Consider the following 24,973-nt stretch of genomic DNA (forward strand, 5'->3'; position numbering starts at 1 on the left):
CATTTCTAAAGATCAAAAATTAGGTCCTGTATGGTTTTTTTTTGTTTCTACAGAGGAGTTTTTTTTTTCTTCCCTGATTATTCCTTTAATCCTGTAGATTTTGTTGTTCTGAAGACATTTTTTTCTGCATCTGGATCTGGTAAACATTCTGGGGTTAATTCTCCAATTGAACTGGCAGCAGGTGAGATTGATCACCTCCAGTATGTATTCAGAAAATGTAGGTTTCTGTGACAGTTCCAACTGCTCCCTTACTTGTGCTTGACTTGGACATGTTTTCTGTGCAAATGGATTCCTTAGTTTTGTATCTAGTGGCATACAAAACAAAAGTGAGATGATAATGTTGAACTTTGCTTAGTTCAGCAGCAGTTGGTCATAATTATGAACATACGAATTAGGGGTAGAAGTAGGTCACTCGGCCCTTCGAGCCTGCCCCTGCTATGAGCCTGTGCAGCCAATAAGGAGCTTTGCCTGCCAGCAGCATTTGTTGGGAGTGCGGATGTGCTCTGCATGGTTTTCTAACCATTGTATATAGATATACAAGCAATGGAATAGTTGCATCACATATTCACTGTTACCAGGGATACAGGGTTACAGTTACGAAGAGAGCCTTGAGAAGTTAGGGAAGCTTTAGAAGGCTAAAGAGTGCACTGATAGAGGTTTTCAAGATTATGAACAGTTAAAATATAGTGATGGGCTGTTTCCATTGGTCAACAAGACAGTAACAAGAGGGCGCTGTAGATCCGATGGGCTGGATTTTGTGAATGGAGGCGAGCTGGAGGCGGGACTGCTGCTTGTCATGTCAATGTCCCGCCTCCATCCTCGCCTGACCATTCAGAGGGATTTTCCTGTGGGCTCAGTAGGCCAATTAGGGAGGAAGTCACTGACATATCATGTCAACGTCGGACGTGCTATCTGTCAAGACTCCTTGAAAGACGAAATGACAGCATTTGACAGCTCTGTGAAGCTGTCAAACACTACCATTCTCTTTAGTTTGATGAGGCTTTGTGATGAGGACTCATCAAACCTTTCAACTTTGTAAATTTCACATGTCTGTAAGATCGGATGATCCAACAGCCATTATGTGAAATTGACAAGGAGAATATCAGCTCTCCCCATCCAGCGCGGCTAAAGGCGGTGTAAAGAAAACAAGGTAAGTGCACACTTTTTTAAATTTATCACTTACCTTACATACTTACCACTCCACACTTGCACCCATCACTCACCTCTACACCTTACTTCCAGGTGCCTCCGACCACTGCAGACCTTCTGCACGTCTCCTCCAACCCGGCAGGGTTCTCCGAGGTCGGGAAGCCTTCACCTGTGAAGGTCGTCGTCATACGTGTCTTCACACTGTTCCCTTTGGGGAACTGTATGAAGTGGTGGAAGGATTTCTGGCTGCAATTAACGCTCCTTCCGTGACCATAACCATCTTCATACCAGCCATTAGGGTGGTTAGTCCTATGGCGGGAGGGTTTTACGGGCTCCCACAACCCATGCGAGGGGGGGGGGCCACCCACACCCACGGACGCAAGTATCCCGCTGGATGTCAACCCAGAATTTAGAGTCGGAGCTCCGACTCCACTTGCCGGGACTGTCTGGAGCGAGGTTCGAAACCCTACGCCTTCTGGCCCAGTGGTGGGGATGCTACCGCTATGCCAAAGGCCCACTCCACCTGTAAAGGTAAAATGGCACTAATCCTTTTTTCTGCCTGTTAACTACCTGTTAACAAGCAGTTAAAAGGATTAAATGCCTTTCCCGCCTCCAGGAGACGGGACCCGAAGCTGTACATCTTCCCGCCTCCTGGCAAAAGGGCACGGAGGTGGGATGAGGGCGGGTTTGCCATCCGCCCCCACTTTCTCCAATTTTACCGGCTGTCCCGCCTCCATGCCCGCCTCCTCGAGGCTTGGAAAATCCAGCCCTATGTAATTCGACGTAATAAATTTAAGATATTCACAAAACGAATTAAAGGGAAAGCTAGAAAAAGTTTATTTATGCAGAGGTGGTTAGAAAGTTGAATTCATTGCCACAAAGCCATTGTTTGAGATTGATCCCTGAATTCCTTTAAAAAGGAATAAGTTAGTTGCTTTGAAAAGAGGTATATTAAAAGTTTTGGGGAGCATTGGATTGGACATATGGAGAAAAGCACCAATGCAGACGTGATGGGTCAAATTACCTCTTACTGTGCTATAACATTCTATGATTCTCCTTTGTCATTTGTAATCATCAGAGGTGCAATTACTGTTGTGTTGTTTGATCTATTTACGCATATTAACTTCATTTTGATGTTTATTGTTGTTTCTATCCTTGTCCTTAATATTTTCTTGCATTCTTATATTCATGTTCCATTGCTTCCAGATGGCCTAAGAACTCATATCCTGTTGCTCTGTGGCACAGTATGAGTATACCAACATGCTATGCCATCAGGCCATCACACCGTAGCAGTAGTTTTTCGGTTTCAGCCTAAGTGATGCAAAATAACATTTGTGAGTGCAGAATTAAGGCCAGATTATGCCTGCAATAAAACTGCCATTTTAAATTAATTTCTTTGACTCCCATTACTTTCAGACAACTGGCATATTTAATTGAAAATGTTGTTTGAGTCATGATTCTTCAACTGGCTCTGAAATTCCAAAAGGGTTTTCCTGATCTACCACCATAACTGCAGCAGGAGACCAGCAGAATGCCCCTAGAAACAGTGTGGCACATTAAGAATTTATATTCCATTTCTTTTAAATCTGGAAAGTGACTATGGGCTGGATTTTCTCAATGGAGACAAGTTGGAGGCAGGACTGCTGCTTGTCGTGTCAATGTCCCACCTCCATCATCGTCTGGCCAACCAGAGGGATTTTCCCCTGATTGAGCTTGTCAAGCCCGCCCTGCGGGCTTAGCGAGCCAATTAGGGAGGAAGTCACTGACAGCACGTCAGACGCTCACGTGCTCTATCTGTCAAGACTTCTTGAAAGAAGAAATGTCAGCATTTGACAGCTGTGAAGCTGTCAAACACTGACATTCTCTGTAGTTTGTTGAGTCATTGTGTTCAGGACTCATCAAACCTTTCAACTTTGTCGATTTCAGATGGCTGTTGGGTCGGAGGATACAACAGCCACTCTGTGAAATCGACAAGGAAGATTTCGGGTCTCCTGATCCAGGGTGGATGAAGGCTGTAGGAAGAAAACAAGGTAAGTGTACATTTTTTAACACTTATCATTCACCTTCCATACTTACCACTCCACACTTGTACCCATCACTCATTTCTACAACTTACTTCCAGGTGCCTCCGACACCCTGCAGACCTCCTTCATGTCTCCTCCAACCCAGAGGGGTTCTCCGAGGTCGGGAAGCCTTCACCTGAGAAGGCAAAATGGTATTAATCCTTTTTCCTGCCTGTTAACTATCTGTTAACAGGCAGTTAAAAGATTTAATCCCTTTCCCGCCTCCAGGAGACGGGACCTGAAGCAGCACATCTTCCTACCTCCTGGCAAAAGGGCACGGAGGCGGGATGGGGGCGGGTTTGCCATCCGTCCCCACTTTCTGGTACTTTACCAGCTGTCCCGCCTCCTCGGGGCTGAGAAAATCTAGCCTTATGTGTCTGTCGGATTGTCGTAAAAACCCAACCAGTTCACTAGTGTTCTTTAGGAAGGAAACCTGCCGTCCTTGTCCACTGTGGTCTATTTGTGACTCCAGTCCCCCCCCCAAGGTGGCTGACTCTTAATTGCCCTCTGAAATGGCCTAGCAAGCCACTCAATTGTATCAAGAGGAAGGCACAGCAGCACCTTTCTCGGGCAAGTAGGGATGTACAATAAATGGCAGTCATGCCAGCAATGCCCACTTCCCAGGAATGAATTTATAAAAGAGCGAAGGGGATAGCATGTTCAGAGAGCTGAGCAGCTTTGATGGGCCGAATGTACTCCTTCTGGGCTGCAGGATTCTATGATTCTAGTGATGAACAAGTATGAACTTGGCAGTATGCTGCATGCAGTTTTCTTATCCTGCTAGTGTTAAATGCTGCCAGTGAGACTACTCAGTCACGTATTGCACACCATCAAGAAATAAATTAGCAATATAAAAATGTAGTAGCATTAAAGTTAAATTACATGCTTAAGGAGGAAGCATTTGTTACAATAGGCAGCAGTCTTATTTCTATTGATGGTGAGTGACCTTGAATTAATATTGTACTTCACACATGCATCTAGCATTAATCTTCTGGTCTATTCAAAATTCAAAAGTCTATTCAATAGGCATATATAAATAATAAACGGGTAGTAAGAGGTGGGGTGGGGCTGATTAGGGCCCAAAAAGCAGACCTATGAATGGAGGCAGAGGGCATAGCTGAGGTACTAAATGAGTACTTTGCATCTGCCTTCGCTAAGGAAGAAGATGCTGCCAAAGTTGTAAAGTCTGTGGGTTGTGCAGTTAATAAATACACAGACTTCAGAAGTAACAAACAAACAGGTCTTTACTATTCGAAGGTCCGGGCGAATCTACCCAATAACTCCTGGCACAACACTTATATACTGGTGTGGTCACTATCGGTATTACAGTATACAGAAGCCAAACAAATAGTGCCACACCTAAAGTAGTTCCCTTAAAAGTGAACGGTTACATTCAATAGTTCCCTTAAAGATAGACGGGTACATACACTACAATCCTCCCTTTTTCACTTATTACTTAGAGTCCCCGTTAAACATACATATCTTCAACTTCCTATAAAACAAATTACAGATATAATCTCGGTGGAGTCAATGTCATATAAAACAATTTACAAATATAATCTCGGTGGAAACAGTTCACAGGTTCAGTCTCTGCGGAAACAGTTCATAGATTCAGTCTCTGATCTTGACTCGTTCCGAACAACATTTCTTTGATGCAGCCGGATTACCTGGCTAGCGCGACTCCTCCATAGCCTTTTTCTTGACGTAACAGCTTGAACCTTCGTCCTGTTGAACCAGCAGTGCGGACTTTTACAACCAACTGGCTGTCTTGACATTTTCCAGTTTTTCAACTAATTTAGCTCCTTTCGTAATGTCCCGCCTGGAATGGTAGAAGTGCTAATATTTTAGACAGTTATTATCTTCTGCTTCTTTTTCTTTTCTGCCTTTTTGAAACTCTCGGAGCTCCTTTCTCGGCTGCCAGCTGTAGCGCCACCAACTCTCTATGTTCCTTAGACCTTAAGTGCTTCCTCCGGATTTCAGCACTTTGAGAGTTCTCATCACAAGCTGGGCAGACCACATCCTCGTAATATTCAGTGTCACTCAACAGGTCATGGTAATATTCGGGTTCGTCCTGAGTTAGGCCAGCGAGAGAGACTTCTTCTTCCTCCTCACCCATCTGGACGTTAGCTGACGGTGGTTCCTTCCCTAAACATCTTTCTTGAAAAGCCTTCTTCATGCATTCATATTCATCCCGCTCTTCCTGGGTTATCTGCCATTCCTTCACGACGGACCTCATTTGTGAGTTCAATACCTTCCTTTCCATCGGTAATTGCGTTATCAGGCTATTTAACCCTTCTACTGAAGTAACGGTTTCCACCTTCTTCTGTTCACCTTGACGTGATTCAACGTACTTTTGGCATCCTTGTAAAATTTGTGTTGCCACCTCAGCTATCTCCGTGACTTTTGAGAGCTCCGAACTCGTTCCCCCTGACGATTGAAGCTCGTGTTCAGATTGTTCCCCTTGCAGAGTCTTGTCCTTCAGCATATGAAGGAGTTGGCTGACCATTAACTCTTCCCTGGGAACACGGTGGATCAGAGTCTTCTCCATTTCCTCCACCTCTTTCTCCAATACTTCCACCTTACATTCCTCTTGAACTTTGGCTTTCAGCGCTCGGAAAAGTTGCGCCCTGCTGCTCTCTAGTTCATGTTCAGGGACCATTCTTACAGTGTCCTGTTCTTCCACTGAAAGGATTCCCAGTTGAATCTGTTCTTCAAGTTGTTGAACCTCGGTCATTGCCGCCTCATATTTGTCTTGGGTGTCCTTCAATGTTTTTATAAGTTCTTGGACATCCTGTCTTTCATGCTCTGCCATGATTTTCACCTCTAATTTCTCATCTATGGATGGATCTCCTACCGATGAGTCTGTCTTGGCCTTGAGCTCATCAAGAATTTCCTGCAGCCTTTGGACTTCTTCCTCATGTTCAACCTTTAGTTGTTCATATGCTTCTACTGAAACTAGCTTTTCGGAGGCTGCCGAGTTAACCCCCTCCAGAATTGTAGCCTGGGCCTGTTCATACTGTTCTTTCAACTTCTCACACTCTGCTTGTAAGGAGTCGTAGAGAAGAACTGGAATAAAATCCTGGCTCCCTGAAGATTCCTCTTCCTTTGGTTCATTCTGTAAATATTCTAGTTCCTGAACAGCATCAGGGGAATGTGATTGGTATTTGACCACGATGGCTCTATGGTCGCTCTCTGCTTGAGCTAGCTGTCTCTGTAGTCTTTCCAGGTTCTCCCATTCGGTGTCCCAGAACCTTTCCATATTTTTCATCTCTTGTACGAGACGGTCACTCAACTGTTCTAATTGTTGTCGTACTTTGACATAAGTTTGCGTCCGAGCTCGGTGTTCTTCCGTCATGGATGAATCCTTTGCTTGAACAGGCTCAGAATTCTCTGTCAACCTGGAGTTCTGCTCTGCAGCTTTATTCTTCTTGGTACCATAAGTCCTTCTGCATGTCTTCGTTTTCTTTCCCATCGTCGGCAAGTCCCTTTTAGCCTTGTCTTCCATATTCGACTTGGTCTTATCATCATCCATTTCAGAATCTGAGCTAATAGCTTGCACCGAGTCCCCCCCTCATTATGGCTTTTAGGTAATGCCATTCCATGTCTATTTTCTTAATCCACTCCCGTCCTAGAAGTGGTGGTCCTCCCTCAGGTAATACGTACAAGTTCATTCTTGGGTGTTCTTTACCCCTATCTCTCACCTTGACTCTTATTTTCCCCACGGGGTATACGTTATGCCCCGTGTATGTCTGTAATACGAACTTGGTATTTCTTAAAGGTATGTGAGAGAATAGCCGGTGGTAGTCCCTTCGGTTGATGACTGATAGAGCTGATCCAGTGTCCAGCTCCATTCTTACTTGGACTCCAGCTATTTTTAGTATGACCCAGATGGCCTGTAGATCCGTTTCTTTACCCACATTGTGGATTCTCAGCCTACCCAGCTCCTGGTTGTTTGGGTCTGAGTCTGAATTCTGTTCGTCTGGACTCTTCTCAGCCACCTTGTGTACCTTGTTGTACTTTTCTTGTGGTGGCTTCCTTTGATTATTGGTCTTTTTCCCGGACCGGCATACCTTCGCGATGTGACCCAGTTTGCCACATTTCCTACTCTCTTGGTTCTTAAACCAGCATTGATTCTGGTCATGCGTGGTCTTCCCACAATGGTAGCATTTTGTTGTGCTTGAAGTAATTTGGTCCACCCCAAGTGCCGCCGCCTTTAGTTGCATTTCCGCCGTTCCTTTCGCTGCGGCTTCATGCGATGTGGCTATAAGGACAGCCCTGTCAAGTGTAAGGTCGTTCTCTTCGAGTAGGCGCTTTTGCGTCCCTTCCTTGGACAATCCGCCTACGAACTTGTCTCGCAGTGCCTCTGTCAGATTCCCTCCGAACTGGCAGTATTTCGCTAGCCTACGCAGTTCGACCAAGTATTCTGCGTTGTTTTCGTCTTCCCGTTGCGTTCTTGCATAGAATTTGAATCGTTCAGCCAACATCAACGGTGTGGGGTTCAAGTGGTCCTTCAGAACAACCACAATCTCTTCGAAAGACTGATCCGCCGGTTTAGCTGGTGCTAGTAAATCCTTCAAGAGCCCGTATGTCTTTGCGCCCATCGAGTTTAACAATGTTATCGCCTTGTCGTCTTCCTCTATTTTGTTGGCTTCACAATAGATCTCGATGCGTTCCACGTACGTGGCCCAGTCTTCTATCTCAGAATTAAAATCATTAATATTCCCTCGCTTAGGCATCTTTCTTCCCTTGGGAGCAGCACCAGTATTTCTTTAAGTATTCGTATTCTTTTTTTTTTTTTTTTTTTTTTCTAAGATGGCGGTTTCCCGCTCTTTCCTTCTCTCCCCGCCCACTTCAATGGCGGTATGTCAATCAAGATGGCGGTTTTCCCGCTTCTGGCGTCTTCTCCGCCTAATGGCGGCTTCCCGCGTTTCTTCCCGGTGGAAGGGGTACGCTTCCCCCACAGCGGACAGGTTCAGCCGCTGGCTGGCTACCGCACAGCTCCCCTTACTCGGCTATGTCTTTTCCTCCCGCCCGCACGGTTCTACCGGCGCTGGGTACCCCGTTGGTGGAGAACAGCTCAGCCGCTGGACTGGCTCTCGCGCAGTCTCTCACCCCGTTTTTGGCTGTGTCTCTCACCCACTCCCGCACGTTCGGTTTTGCCGGCTCTGAGTGCCCCGTTGGTGGAGAACAGCTCAGCCGCTGGACTGGCTCCTCGCAGTCTCTCTCTCCGCACCCGGCTCTCACCTGCACGGTTCCCGTTCGCCTCCCCAGCCCTCTCGCAGACCGGTGTTTCCCTCCCCGGCTGCGGCTGGGTTTCTCTTCCCGCGCCTACTCGCAGGCTCAGCGCTTCGTGGCTGCGGTCGCTGCCCGGAGTTTTCCCGCCGATCGCGGTCCGGCTGTCACCCGACGCCGTTGGACCCGACTTTTGGCCGGCACAGCTCCCCCTCGACCGAGGTCGAGTGCTCTGCCCTTATCCTCCGGATACTTCTACACCTTCCCCTACTCACAGTCTCTTCGGCCGCCTTGTTTCTTGCTGGTCGGCTCACTCCGCACCGTGGCAGAAGGGTAATCAGTGCCTGTTGCTGATACAGCTTTTGTTGTTAGTCTTCCTGCTTTTCTCCTGCTGCAGCCTCGTGTTTTCTTCCGGCAGCACGACGAGGGCGGTTGCCTCTCTTCGACGCTCTTCTTGCTTTGGTAATCTTGCCGCAGGGTACGATCGGACTCGTCGCCACTGTAAAGTCTGTGGGTTGTGCAGTTAATAAATACAGACTTCAGAAGTAACAAACAAACAGGTCTTTACTATTCGAAGGTCCGGGCGAATCTACCCAATAACTCCTGGCACAACACTTATATACTGGTGTGGTCACTATCGGTATTACAGTATACAGAAGCCAAACAAATAGTGCCACACCTAAAGTAGTTCCCTTAAAGGTGAACGGTTACATTCAATAGTTCCCTTAAAGATAGACGGGTACATACACTACAAAAGTCATAGTGAAGGAGGAGGTAGTGGAGATACTGGATGAGATAAAAATTGATAAAGAGGAGGTACTAGAAAGGCTGTCTGTACTTAAAGTTGATAAGTCACCAGGACTGGATAGGATGTATCCTAGGATGCTGAGGGAGGTTAAGGAGGAAATCGGGGAGATACTGGCCATAATCTTCCAATCCTCCTTAGAAGCGGGGGTGGTGCCAGAGGACTGGAGAATTGCAAATGTTACACCCTTGTTCAAAAAAGGGTGCAAGGATAAACCCAGCAACTAAAGGCCAGTCAGTTTAACCTCAGTAGTGGGAAAGCTTTTAGAAATGATAATCAGGGACAAAGTTAACAGTCACTTGGACAAGTGTGGATTAATTAAGGAAAGCCACTATGGATTTCTTAAAGACAAATCGTATTTAACAAACTTGATTGAGTTTTTTGATGAGGTAACAGAAAGGGTTTGTTATGTTCATTAATAACTAAACATTCTTATTATGAACACAGCTAGCTTTTGCTAGTTACTTTATTGAGCCATGTGGACTTGGTGCAGTATCTGTAGAGATGCAGCATTGTGCTCTTGTGTGCAGGCTGCCATCTTGACTGTTGCCTTGTGGGTAGCCTAGCCTCATGGGTAATGTAGTCTTAATATCTATACAGCTGGGTAGTGTAGTTTTATACATACAGTTCTATACAGCTCTACTGCTCCACCTAGTGTCCACCACAGAATGACATGTTATTGATCACTACAGGGTTGATGAGGGCAATGTGGTTGACATGGTGTACATGGATTTCCAAAAGGCGTTTGATAAAGTGCCACATAATAGATTTGCCAGCAAAGTTGAAGCCCATGGAATAAAAGGGACAGTGGTAGTATGGATACGAAATTGGATAAGTGACAGGAAACAGAAAGTAGTGGTGAACAGTTGTTTTTCAGACTGGAGGAAGGTATACAGGGGTGTTCCCCAGGGGTCGATAAAAGGATCACTGCTTTTCTTGATATGTATTAATGACTTGGATGTGGGTGTACAGGGCACAATTTCAAAATTTGCAGATGACACAAAACTTGGAAGTATAGTGAACAGTGAGGAGGAGAGTCATCGGGGGAAAAATTCAGTTGCTTTGCGCCTCCCTTTAGCGCCCGAAGGGCGTGGCGCCCGCGCAGCGCCCTGCTCGTGCCCCGGCCGCAAACTTGGCTCGCGCCCCCTGACCTACCGCCGGACGCTATGTCCGTCAGGGTCAGAGTGGCAATTTTGCGGCCAGGGCGGCGTAAATTAAAAACTGCCAAGTTTTGTGTCATCTGCAAATTTTGAAATTGTGCCCTGTACACCCACATCCAAGTCATTAATACATATCAAGAAAAGCAGTGATTCTTTTACCGAACCCTGGGGAACACCACTGTATACCTTCCTCCAGTCTGAAAAACAACTGTTCACCACTACTTTCTGTTTCCTGTCACTTATCCAATTTCGTATCCATACTACCACTGTCCCTTTTATTCCATGGGCTTCAACTTTGCTGGCAAATCTATTATGTGGCACTTTATCAAACGCCTTTTGGAAATCCATGTACACCATGTCAACCACATTGCCCTCATCAACCATTTCTTTTGGGCCACCTGCCAGCACCTGCCCCCTCTCACCACCTCTTGCAGGGTGCCAGCCGCGATCAGTCAGCCCGGCACTCCTCTTGTGTGCTGGGCTCTTTTGCTGGCACCCCGCTCCCCAGTGGTCAAGCGGGGCCCCGGTGCATGCTGCGCAAGGCCCCTCCCCTTTAATCAGGGGAGGGAGGCCTGCAGTAGCACGGCGCTACGTGCCGATGCGATTGTGCTATTGCATGTAGCGCCGAGATATTCAATGGGAGCGCCCCAAGAGGGAGGAGGAGCGCTTCCAGTAGTGCGCCACCTCCTGCTTGGGGCGCTACCATTCAATTTCAGGCGCGGTGGTGCTAACTTTTTCGGAGCGCTAAAACCAACAAAATTATCACCCCCAAAGGTGGCACAAGCCAGTTTTTCCCTCATAGACTTCAGGAAGACATACACAGGCTGGTGAAATGGGCGGACATGTGGCAGATGAAATTTAACGCAGATAAGTGCGAAGTGATACCTTTTGGAAGGAAGAATGAGGCGAGGCGATATCAACTAAAGGGTACAATCCTAAAGTGGGTGCATGAACAGGGAGACCTGGTGGTATATGTGAACAAATCATTGAAGGTGGCAGGGCAGGTTGAGAAAGTGGTTAAAAAAGCATACGGGATACTGGGATTCATAAATAGAGGCATAGGGCTCGATTTTCATTGAGCCGTGGAGGCGGGCTTGGAGGCGTGCGGGGGGTTAAAATCGCAAAAACTGGCGGGTGGGACCCCTCCCCCCCCCCCCGGCCTGGTTCCCGACTCCGAGCAATTTTAGCTCAGTCGTGTCTGATGGTCCCGACTCCGTCCTGCATCCAACAGGCGGGACTGGTCGTTAAGGCCCTTAACAACCATTAAATGGCCTCTATAGTCCTATTTTGAAAGGCCCTTGCGAATTTAACCCTTTTCCCGCCTGAAACGCGCCTGGTGGGAAACACGAATGTGACACCTGGTGGGGGCACTATTGGATTGCTGACTATCAACTGCAGGTCAACCATTCAAGAGGAGATTTGATCAGCCATCATTTGCAGGTGGCAGGACTTAGTGTTCTCAGGTCTGGGGCAACTTTTAGAAGGCTTAACCACACCTGTGGAAGGTTGGAGCCTCACACCCATCTCCTGTGTGACCTCCTGGGAACCCCCTCTCGCCACCTTCACTCAGAGCTTCCTCAACGGAGGCATATACCAGAAGCATGGGAGCCATTTATTTCCTTTCCATCTGGGCATTAGAGGAGCTCGAGCACCAGCCGCGGCAGCAGCAGAACCAGGAACAACAGCAGCAGCAGCAACAGCAGCAGCAGCAGGAGCGCCAGGCTGCTGCTCACCCAACTGAAGCTGCACAGGCCAGAAGCGGCCAGTGGCTGGAGAGCACCTTGCTGCACATCAGGGGGGCCATGGGGACCCGTATCTGCAATGGCAGTCCTACTCAGAAGGACTTCCATGAAGGTCTGCTTTCTCTGTTCAATAGATGCCCATCGCTCCTCAAGAGATGTCATTCTATTCTGAACAATGACCATGTTTTCCATACCCTGGCGACTAAGCTCCTCCATGGCCATAGCCATCCTCTCCTCTATGGTAGCAATCCTTTCCACGGATGTAGCCATCCTTTCCGTGGTGATGCGTTCATGCGCCAATGACTCCACAAAGGCTCTGCTCATGTTCGCTATGGACGCCTCCATTCGCTCCACACTCACAGCGACCCTAGAGACAAAACCTGCCAGAGACTCCTGCATCTGTGCCTGGAGTTCCATCACCCCGATCTTATGGATGGACCCAGAGGCAGAGGGTCGACATGCTGCTGAGCCGAGCTGGCAGAGTCCTGCGCCCTCCAACTAGGACTCTCCACTGCTGTCCCTGTCTCCACAATCTGCTGATGCTCACTTGTGAGCTGTGATACACCAGGTGACAACACTACTCTATGTCCCGAAGGTCCCACCGAGGTGTAAGTGTCTGCGCTGGTGCTGGGTGTGCTGAATTCTGCTGACGCTGCGCCCTCAGAGGTTGCAGCTTCCTCTGAGGAGTCTGGCTGCTCAGCCTCTTCTTCCTGGCTAAGGGGGACGGATGCTTGTGATGGTCCTGTGGGGGAGTAAAAGAAAGAGTCAGAGATGTGATGCAAAGGCTACATGCACATAGCTTTTTGCAGATGCTCATAAGTCCATCTGTTACAGCTTCACAATCATTATCAGCAACTCATGCAATGTCAAAGAGAGAGATGGGAAACTTTTCTGTCACCAGCTTGCTGTGTTGCACCCGTCTGTCCATCCCCCACGCGCGAATCATCCTATGTTCCCATAATTTCCAGGACGGCCTCCTCCCAGGGGGTCGGGTGGGCTATTGAGGCTGTCCCTCCTCATGTCCTGGCTCGCTCTCTTTTGTTGTGAGCTCTCTTTTCCTGCAATGAGGGAGACAAGTGGAGGTTGAGTGAGAATGAAGGAGTGAGTGTAGAGATTGCATAGCATAGTTACTTAGAAGGTGACAAAGATGGAGTGAGGTTGCAAGACCAAGGGCCCTCCCTGTCTGTTGTCAGTTGTGTTCAAAGCATCAGAGTGTGAGGGCTGCATGGTGGAATAGTTATGTGAATGTGAGCATAGAGAGAGAGGGAATGGGTAATGGTGCATGGATGTCAGTGTCAAGTGGGATGTGGAGGAAGAGATTGCTAAAGCTGACTGCTGGTGAGGAAAGCCAATGGGGATCAGGTGGGAAATTCATACTCACTTTTCCAGTGCGCTGAAGGTCATGAAATCTTTTCCTGCACTGTATCCAGGTTCTGTGGGCGACTCCCAATGAGTTGACCCCCTCAGCCACCTGCATCCACACTGCCTTGGTCTGAGTGGGAGGCCTCTTCCTCCCTGATGAAGGGAAGAGCACCTTCCTGTTGGCCCTAGCCCCATCCACTAATGCCTGCAGTGCCACCTCGTCAAAGCGAGGAGCTGATCTGGCCCTCCCGCTTGTCATATTTGCTGCAGCTCCCTCACACTGCACAGTCAAGAAGCTTGGCAGTCTGCAGAAGAAGCAAGGCTTGCTGTGGACCTTAAATGCAACATCAATGATGACATCATCGGAGGGGACTTTCAGTCATGAAAAACCCCTTTGCAAAGGCTTCCCACACGTTGGAAATCAATTGGCCAATTGAGTTAAAATTGCATCAATCGCCCACATCCATTTAGATTCGTGTGGGAAGCACGAAATTCAGATAACACGACAGCATCCCGCACCTGAGTTAAAATCACCCTCATAGAGTACAAAAGCAAGGAAATTATGATGAACCTTTATAAAACACTGGCTCGGCCTCAACTGGAGTATTGTGTCCAATTCTGGGCACCGCAGTTTAGGAAGGATGTGAAGGCCTTCGAGAGGGTGCAGAAAAGATTTAGGAGAATGATTCCAGAGATGAGGGACTTCAGTTATGTGGATAGACTGGAGAAGCTGAGGTGGTTCTCCTTGGAGCAGAGAAGGTTGAGGGGAGATTTGATAGAGGTGTTCAAAGTCATGAGGGGTGTAGACAGAGTAGATAGAGGGAAACTGTTCCCATTGGTGGAAGCGTCAAGAACCAGAGGACACAGATTTAAGGTGATTGGCAAAAGAACCAAAGGCGACATGAGGAAAACATTTTTTATGCATCGAGTGGTTAGGATCTGGAGGTCTAAAAGGGTGGTGGAGACAGACTCAATCATAACTTTCCAAAGGGAATTGGATAAGTACCAAAAGGAAAGAAATTGCAGGGCTACGGGGAAAGGGCGGTAGAGTGGGACTAACTGAAATGCTGTTGCAGAGAGCTGGCACGGGCTCGACGGGCTGAATAGCCTCCTTCTGTGCTGTAACCATTCTATGATTCTATGATTCAGTTTTACCAATGAAAATGGAGTCAAGCCATTAAATACTAAAAATTCCAACTTAAAAAAAATTCTGCTAATTAAGGCGAGGATCAATAATGCATGGAAATTGGATTTCAAACAATGTTGATGCAAGTAACTAAGTGGCCAAAATTCCTTATTTTTATAAATTTATCTCAACACTGGCTGTTCATAAAAAGTAGTGGAATCTTGGAAGTAAGTACTACCAGACTTTGGGCTGAATCTTTACAGAGGCAGGCTGCATAGGCCTGTGGGGGGGGGGGCGGGGTGGAGTTTCTGTTGGGCAACCCGGAAGTTCAAGTTTTCCCGTATCCTATAACATTTGACTCCACAGTGTATGTAGTTTTGCTTTGACAGGTTCCCCACCTGGAGATCAGCTTGCCTGAAAGGCTTGGCTTCCAGTCGGGTGGGGAGCACTTTCAAGGAGGCTGCAGCCCCAAGTAAGACGCCTGCTGCTGCTAGTGGGAGAATGGAGGTGGGGGGGGGGGCGTCCTACCCACAACCCGGGGATGGGTCTGATGGGTGGGGAGCTTGGGGGGCTGGGGGAAGCACTTACCTTCTGCCCAAAGATGTCCTCACCTCCCTTGAGCTGCCAGGTTTCACGAGGCTTGGGAAACCCGGCTGACCAAGGTCAAACTTGCAAAGTGGGTTAAATCAGAGGCTGCCAGCCTCATTAAAATATTTGACTTGCTAACCCATCTCTTGAGAGCAGGTTGGCTGCCCGGCTCTTGTCCTGCTTCTGTTAAACCTGGAAGTGGGCGGGTTGGGGTCGGGTTTGAGATTTTTAAAGTTTTAACAATCGACCCAACCCTCAATCCACCTGTTTTTGGGGGTTAAGATTCAGCCCTACCTGTCCATGTTCAGCATTTCTCTGATTATTCTTGCAACTCCAAAAATGGATTAATTAAACTTAAACAAAAGGTAGGAGGAAAGCCAATTTGTGCTTAAGGTCATTAATAAAGAGTTTGTGCAGCATTTCACAGCCCCACAGTCAAAGTGAAAAGTGAGTATTTTACTCCAGATCTATGCGGCACTTCTGAGCTAAATGAATGGGAAAACATTCATTCATCACCACAGTCAGAAGAGAAGTTGATAGATCCATTCTGTTGGCCAAAAATTGAGCACAATGGATACTCTGGGGAGCAACAGAAAAATTAAACAAAAAGCAAAATGCAAAGAAAAGTAATATTGAAGCTAGTTATCAAACTGATGACTGCTTTATTCGACTTTAAAAGCAACTAACCAGAGATGGTGGACATGGACATTTCTGAGAAGGAAGGCAAATGCTAATGGTAAAAGATTTATTTTCTAAGGGGTTATGGGGTCATCTCTCCCACCTCAAGAAAATGTTGATTTGTGATACTCATCATTTGATGCAGTTTTGAGCATTGTGGAGGGTAAGGCAATCTGAGCTCTTGCTTTCCAAATCCATAGCAATGAGTTAATCAGTACTGTTACATAAAAATGAAGGACCCCACTGCATTTCAATTAAGTTAATGTTTGAGATGTTTTTGGATCTGCTATTCTCACAAAAATCCACTGCAATTGTCCAGTGAGACATTTAGTCCATCAATCTCTGAACTATTTATTCTGCCTCATTCACCGTTTTGATTGCATTTGCTTTGAAAAATTCATTCTCAGGTTTCAAAACTATAGTTTAATCCAGAAAATTAATAGCTAAAAATTGAAGATCGCTAAATCAATGACCAGCTTCATTTTATATACCAAGCATATGCACAAAATACATTTACTTGTATCAGTTTCTGGTACATAGGAACAGGAGTAGGCCAGTCAGCCCCTCGAGCCTGTTCCACCATCCATTCGCCTTGGCTCCATATCCTTGGCTAGCAAAAATCAATCGATCCCAGATTTAAAATTATTAATTGAGCTACATCTATTGCTTTTTGTGGGAGGGAGTTCCACACTTCTACCACCCTTTGTGTGAGGAAGTGTTTCCTATTTCTCTGCTAAATGGCCTGGCTTTGCTTTTAAGGTTATGTCCCCTTGTCCCAGACTCCTCCATCAACGGAAAAAGTTTCTCTCTATCTATCCTATCAATTCCTTTCCAAATCCTAAATACCTCAATCAAATCACCCCTTAACCTTCTACATTCTGGGGAATACAAGTTTAGTTTATGTCATCTCTCCTCATAATCTAAGCCTTGGTGACATTCTGATGAATCTGCGCTGCATTCCTTCTAAGGCCAGTATATCCTTTCTAAGGTGCAGTGCCCAGAAATATACACCGTACTCCAGATGTCATCTAACCAGTGCTTTGTATAGCTGTAGCAAAACTTCCTCCCCTTTATATTCTAGCCCTCTAGTTATAAAGGCTAACATTCCATTAACCTTTTGAATTTTTTTTTGTACCATACTACATTTTAGTGATCTGTGTACATGGACCCCTAAATCTCTTTGGACCTCAAACATTCCTAGGTTTTCACCATTTAAATAATACTCGTATCTATCCTTTTTAGTCCAAAATGGATGATCTTACACTTACCTGCATTAAAATCCATCTGCCACAGTTTTGCCCACTCACTTAATCTATCAATGTCTCTTTGTAATTTTAAGCTCCTGTCTGCACTACTTACTATACCACCAATCTTTGCGTCATCGGCAAATGGTGCAAATGTATTTTTATTTAAAAAAAGAAAGAAAAACCTTGAATTTATATAGTGCCTATGATGCTGTGTGCAAATTGACTGTCATGTTTGCCTCCAAAAAACAGTGATTACACTTCAAAAGTAATTAATTGGCTGCAAAACACTTTGGGATTCCCTGTGACATGAAAGGTGTTTTATAAATTGAGGGTTATTTTCTTTCATTGGTTACCAGCAAACAGTGGTCATCAGATACCAACCATAGAAGAAAATTTTCAGTCACATTGTTTCCAATGAACAATTGCAGTGCTCAAAACTGTCATTGTTCAAAAGTGGCACTCACAAAATGGTTACCTGTTTACTATTGGACCAATCAGATTACTAGCAAACGACATGAACATTTGCAGCAGTCATGCAATTACTATTGGCTAACTAGCTGGTTCAAAAGAGATCGTCAACAATTAATTTTGTTAGCATGTCGATTAACAATGTATTATGATAATCACACACACAAGGAATATCACATTATAGTGCAAAGTAACAGATTTAGCTTCCATGTTAGCACAAATACTATAGCCCCAAAAATCCATGGGGGCGACATCTGACAAGTGTCGGGCTTCACTGGGTGGGAACCTCCATTGCTGACCGTATCGGATTTCCCAGGGTCAGGGGGCAGTTCTTTCATTTTAGTAATCCTGGCAGCCGCCTGCAACAATAGAGGCACATCTCGGGCGCCTGCCAATTGGGAGAGGCTGTAAAATGCAGGATAGGCTGTGCGCTCTGGGGATTGACGAGCCCCATCCAGAAACACATGGTCTATCAGCCTCCTTTATAAGAGGCCTGAAAAATACCATTTAAAAAAAAAAAAAAAAAAAATCTTCAGTGTTCCAAACCAAGTACCAGGCCTGGACTTTGTAGTGGACCCCACTTCTGTCAATTGACAGGCCAGCACACCTCCTCTCACTGGGCACACCAGCCTGCCAGTGGATTCCCAGGCAGGATTTCCTTCCCCCAGCCGTGCCGGGTAATCTCGATTACAATGGATAGAGGTTCTGTCCCAAAGAAGGCTCTGTGGAGACTGCCGAGGAAGTGCAGTTTGAGATGCCCTGCGACACAAAAGGTGTTTTATAAATTGAGAATTTTTTTTCTTTGTGGTTACCAGCAAACAGTAGTCATCAGAAATCAATGATAGATGACATTTTTCAGACAATTATTCCCAAGGAGCAAATCACAGTGCCACTGTTCAAAAGTGGCACTCACAAAATGGTTACCTGTTTACTGTTGGTCAATAAGATTTGAGTAAATCTGCTGACATTCATCTGCTTCAGGCTGTAATGCATATACCTTTAAGGGGGAACTACTTTTTACAGCTCATGGATACTGTAGTACCGGCAGTGACCACACCTGTATATAGCACTGAGGGTAGTAATCTGTACAGCCAGTTCCAGAGTGAGCCACGTTGAGTAAACACCTGTTGTACCGTTCTCCTGCAGTCTTGTGTCTTACTACCGATGGACACAACATAGGCTACAGTTGCACAGTCTGCACTTTCAATATTTAGACACACTTAAGTGGTTTGTTAGCTGTTTAAGAATTATTTGTTCTTTTTAAGAAGTAAGTTTTCCGACATTACAACAGTGACTACACTTCAAAAAGTTTGTTCTTTCTTTTTAAAGGATCGTTATTGTAGGTGAGCTGTGATTGGTTGATTTTCTTCTTGTTATCTCTAATGAGCTCTTTTTCTCGGGATTCATACATAACAAAATCCAGAATTTTCAATAGCAGTTCAGCAAGTGCAGAACATTCTTGCATTTTTGGGGAAACGGGGGATTTCAATCCATAAGTGCAGATTTACTTTTAAATCATTTTCCAGTCAAATGGATTTTGTTTCCCAGAATGTTGTGACATGGTGCCACATATTGTAGTCATTTACTCTTGTTTCACAGTTTGATATCACTTGGAAGCTAAAACTTCTTCTAAATCTCCGTTTGTTTACTTCTCCAAAATACATGCAGTATCTGATCTATTATACCAGCAAACTTAATCAGATGTGATAGTTTCCAATCACATTTATGCACATCTATTTAAGAAGTTCTTCATGAATTACTAAAGAGGCCTTGGAGGCCATTACATGATCATTAATTGTGTAAAAAAGACCACTCTTTAATACAAGAATGAAAGAATTACCTTATTAGAACTAAAGTTGCCATATGTCTGTTCCTTTCTGCAGGTTGATAAAGATGTCCAGCCCCTACATGAACAACCTTATTATCCTTGGGGGGATGCTCTCCTATGCATCCATCTTCCTTTTTGGCCTTGATGGATCGTTTGTTATGCCTAACACATTTGAAACTCTATGTACTGTAAGTACTGCACAGGCACAATTCCATTAATGTGTATTTCTATGAACAATAATAGTACTTTTTATATTTGCTCTCGGGATGTGGCCGCATTTATTGCCCATCTCTAGTTGCCCTGAGAAGGTGATGAGCCTTTTCTTTGAACTGCTGCACTCCTGGTGCTGATGGTCTTGGATAGAGAATGCCAGGATATTGACCAAGTGACAATGGAGAAATGGCAGGTACATGTCCAAATCAGGCAGCAGTCTGACCTGAATGGGAAGTTGCAGGTGATGGTGTTCCCAAGTTGGTGCTGCTCTTGTCCTTCTTGATGGTAGCTATTGTGGGGCTTGGAGTTGCTGCAGGGCATCCTATACAGTGTGCCAGTGATAAAGAGGGTGGGTATTGAGTTCAGTGGCAGTAGCATCAAAGTGATTGGACAGACTAAGGATATGATGAAATGTTGTGTATATTGGCCAATTGAATGTGACAGATTGATGTGTGGCCTTTAGTCTGTCCCAGCAGCATGGAATTTAGAGGGCACTGCCTTTCTGACCTCTATTCTCAGACGTCTTCATTGCCCACAATTCCTTGTGAGCTCCACAGCCTCGCTTCCAGAGGCTGTGCGAAGCTCGAGCACCGCACCTGTACACAAACTTCAGGTCGGACGCCTCCAACAACACCACCAGGACGGCGTTCCACAGCAGGTAAGTGCTGCTCCAACAATCTCCACCCCCCCCCCCCCCAGATCAATTTTGCTCCGTTAGCATTGTGGCCATTTTCAGCGGCCGTTAATCCCAGTTGCCGGCGACATCGGCAACTTTACTGGCTAAAACAAATTTCTCCTCCCAATCATGGCTATTTTTTGTTGAGACAAAGAAAAGCCAAATCTATATTTCATCATGCTCAAGGGGCCGTAATTTTTTTCATGAGTTTCTAAATTGCAAAAGATTTGCCAAGCTCTTAAGATGTAAATACAGGCCTGTTTTAAAGTCTGGTTGTTAGTACAGATTCAATTTAGCACTTGTGAATTTGCAGTAAGCTTGCAGTAATTTTAGTAATAAAATCAGTGCAGAGTTAATTAATCCCACGTTTGCTGTGAAAGATCCCTGCTTTTAAACATTATGCTTACAGCGAATTGTGATTCACGTCAGGACAGTGTAACTATCCCAGACCAAATTTCTGCTGCATGTGTTCAGCTGATATTTTTTTAGTACCTTTGCTGAAATTGAGTGAAGGATGATGGAATATAAATAGTTTTAATAGAGCCCATTCATTTGTTCTATGGATGATGAGATAGCCATCACAATAGGTTTGCCTTGCCTCTGTCACCCTTCAGTGAAAGAAACAAAGAGAAAAAAGTATGAGATTGCAATCCTGGGGTGACAGGGCAGGAGATCACAATCTCTCAAGTGTGAGACTCCTGGTGAAACAGCAATGTTTGTTACCCTGTCATTTTACTTTCAAGGAATACAGTGTGGATATTGGCTAGCTCAAGTAAATGGCTATTGTACTTAGCTGTATTGTTGCAATTGGCCACAGTATCAATGTTTGTTGTTGTGCTGTAATTTTGTTTTATATGTAGAGCAACAGTTTTCAGCCCTCCAGGGAAGATGAGTGCTACTAGAATGGGATTCGTGAAGTGACAGGATTGTAATTGCAGTATTGAGAGTTCAGGGGAAAGGAAAAATGGGAAGTGAGACCCTCTGGAAATTTTGAGTATAACGGAGACTTGTCTGACACACCCAGCTCCTTAAGCTCTTGAGAAAACATCCCCCTATTCGACTTAAGGATGAACACATCAAGTTGGGTTTTATGGTACAAAGCAATGGGATCATAACTTCTTTTAGGCATATGATGAAGTAGACCATATTTTGCAGGTCCTCTTGGAATTGCTTCATAACCAAGGAAACATTTTTTTACATATTTAAGTTTTTATGCAGTAAACCCAGAATAGAAACAAAATAAGCTGCATTAATTGAGGATGAACCACAGTTAAGAGAAGAAAGAGCTGATAACTGGGATGCCACCTTTTATTGGCAACTGCAGTGGTTCAAGAAGGCAGCTCACCACCACCTTCTCAAGGGCAATTAGGGATGGGCAATAAATGTTGGCCTTGCCAGCGATGCCCACATCCCAGGAATGAATAATAAAAATTGGATTTTTTTTGTCCAATCAAACAATATGGTACTACTTTACATTTTAATGGCTATATGAAATGAGATATTTATTTCTCATGCAGATATTGTGTCCACTTGGTTTTGGAGGTTAGTGGCCTTTTTCTATATTGTGGTAGAAACTACATCTGCTCAGTTTATACCAGTTACTGTGGGACCTGACTAGATTTAAATTTAGCAACAATTTATTAACACAGCACTTAATGAACTGAAGTCACAGAACATGTAAACTGTGTGGAGAGCTTAGAGTTCATAATAACATTCAGGTTACCAAATTGTCCATTTATCCATCACTTTCGTTTATCATATTTGCCTTATTCACAGATATTCCATTGTTAATAAGATGTATTATTAAATTTCATTGGGTTACAAGGTGCAAGGTGGGATCCTAACATTGACAAAATAGCTGTTTTGTTTTTATGCAAAAGATACAGTAAAACCTCAGTATCAAAAAGAATTGGAACTACTAGTAAAGAAGTTGTGAAGATGGGTGAGGGGCAGAATAATTATGAAATTTGAAAACAATCACAGGATGATCTTCTAGAGTTCATATAACTTCAGATAACATCTGCTGTTTCCCCTGTTTATAGTAAAGATGCCAGTGTAAAAAGATCAAAGCTTTCTTGGTTATAGTGCACACTCTTTCTAAATTCTGCAGTAACTACACTCTTAAAATTCAGAAGTTCAACCAATTTCTCAGTTTGACATATGGAATGCTTTGCCATTGTTCATATAAATGATGCACCACTATTATGGACCAACTTAAAAAGGATATGAGTTTAAAGTAGTACTTCTATTCTCAAACTTAAAATGACCATTCTTTAAAACAATATTGAAACTAGGGTACCATATTCTTCAAATTCTGGTCAGTCAGGCAAAGCCAGCCTTTAACCAGATTCAAAATAAGTTAGGGCCTTCGTCCAAGTTTGGCTCAAAAATACCGCTCCCTAACACTTTTCAGCATACCAGACATGACAAAAGAGCAAGATCACTTTTTGGTTGTTGATAGTAAAAGTTCTAATTACAACCTAAAACGATAACTCAACAAAAAAAATAAAAGTAGTCAATGCATGTGGAAAAACTAACTAACCTTTGCAGCTGTATACAGGCCTTTACAGATTTGGTAGTCTATTAGTTATAATACTGGACTTGTAACCTAGAGGCTGAGTTCAGTTCCCACAATGGCACGTTGTGAATCGACCTCGGCACCGGCTTCGGACACGACAATGGCACACCCAGCCCAGTTGACCCTGCAACGTCCTCCTCACTAACATTTGGGGACTTGTGCCAAAATTGAGAGAGCTGTCCCACAGACTAGTCAAGCAACAGCCTGATGTAGTCATACTCACAGAATCATACCTTTCAGTCAATGTCCCAAACTCCTCCATCACCATCCCTGGGTATGTCCTGTCCCACTGGCAGGACAGACCCACCAGGGGTAGCGGCACAGTGGTACACAGTCGGAAGGGAGTGGCCCTGGGAGTCCTCAAGATTGACTCTGGACCCCATGAAGTCTCATGGCTTCAGGTCAAGCATGGGCAAGGAAACCTCCTGCTGATTACCACCTACCGCCCTCCCTCGGCTGATGAATCAGTACTTCTTCATGTTGAACACCACTTGGAAGAAGCACTGACTGTAGCAAGGGCACAGAATGTACTCTGGTTGGGGGACTTCAATGTCCATCACAAAGAGTGGCTTGGTCGCACCACTACTGACCGAGCTGGCCGAGTCCTGCCAGACTGGGCCTGCGGCAGGTGGTGAGAGAACCAACACAAGGGAAAAACTTACTTGACCTCGTCCTCACCAATCTACCTGTCGCAGATGCATCTGTCCGTGACAGTATTGGTAGCAGTGACCACCGCACAGTCCTTGTGAAGAGGAAGTCCCGTCTTCACACTGAGGACACCCTCCATCGTGTTGTGTGGCACTACCACCGTGCTAAATGGGATAGATTCTGAACAGATTTAGCAGCTCAAAACTGGGCATCCATGAGGCGCTGTGGGCCATTAGTAGCAGCAGAATTGTATTCCACCACAATCTGTAACCTCATGGCCCGGCATATCCCTCACTCTACCATTACTATCAAGCCAGGGGACCAACCCTGGTTCAATCAGGTGTGTAGAAGAGCATGCCAGGAGCAGCACCAGGCATTCCTAAAATTGAGGTGCCAACCTGGGGAAGCTGCAACACAGGATTACATGCATGCTAAACAGCAGAAGCAATATGCTATAGACAGAGCTAATGGATCAGATCAAAGCTCTGCAGTCCTGCCATATCCAGTCGTGAATGGTGGTGGACAATTAAACAACTAACGGGAGGAGGAGGCTCCATGAATATCCCCATCCTCAAATGATGATGGAGCAAACCACACGGGTGCACAAGACAAGGCTGAAGTATTTGCAACCATCTTTAGCCAGAAGTGCCGAGTGGATGATCCATATCAGCCTACTCCTGAGGTCCTCACCATCACAGAAGCCAGTCTTCGGCCAATTCGATTAACTCCATGTGATATCAAGAAACAGCTGAGCACACTGGATACAGCAAAGGCTATGGCTCCCAACAACAACCCGGCTGTCATGCTGAAGACTTGTGCTCCAGAAGTGGCCGCGCCTGTAGCCAAGCTGTTCCAGTACAGCTACAACACTTGCATCTATCCGACAATGTAGATAACTGCTCAGGTGTGTCCTGTCCACAAAAAGCAGGACAAATCCAATCCGGCCAATTACTGCCCCATCAGTCTACTCTCAATCATCAGCAAAGTGATGAAAGGTGCCATTGACAGTGCTATCAAGCGGCATTTACTCACCAATTACCTGCTCACCGATGCTCAGTTTGGTTTCTGCCAGGACCACTCGGCTCCAGACCTCATTACAGCCTTGGTCCAAACATGGACAAAAGAGCTGAATTCCAGAGGTGAGGTGAGAGTGACTGCCCTTGACATCAAGGTAGCATTTGACCGAGTGTGGCATCAAGGAGCCCTAGTAAAATTGAAGTCAATGGGAATCAGAGGGAAAACTCTCCACTGGTTGGAGTCATACATAGCACAAAGGAAGATGGTTGTGTTTGTTGAAGGTCAATCATCTCAGCCCAGGACATCACTGCAGGAGTTCCTCAGGGCAGTGTCCTAGGCAAACCATCTTCAGCTGCTTCATCAATGACCTTCCCTCCATCATAAGATCAGAAG

General features: G+C 45.3%; 1 protein-coding gene across 2 annotated transcripts in view; it reads left to right on the top strand.

The window, feature by feature from the left end:
* Nucleotides 1-24,973, top strand: part of gabbr2 (gamma-aminobutyric acid (GABA) B receptor, 2) — a 1,824,974-nt gene that overhangs the window by 1,525,962 nt on the left and 274,039 nt on the right. For both annotated transcript variants that reach the window (XM_085988269.1, XM_085988271.1), the window contains exon 11: nt 19,504-19,636. In XM_085988269.1, coding sequence (XP_085844395.1) covers nt 19,504-19,636 — 133 coding nt within the window. The remainder of the gene's footprint in view (nt 1-19,503; nt 19,637-24,973) is intronic.

Source organism: Somniosus microcephalus, chromosome 5, assembly GCF_052327205.1.
Source record: "Somniosus microcephalus isolate GS21.2 chromosome 5, FLI_Smic_1.0, whole genome shotgun sequence".
Lineage (NCBI taxonomy): Eukaryota > Metazoa > Chordata > Chondrichthyes > Squaliformes > Somniosidae > Somniosus > Somniosus microcephalus.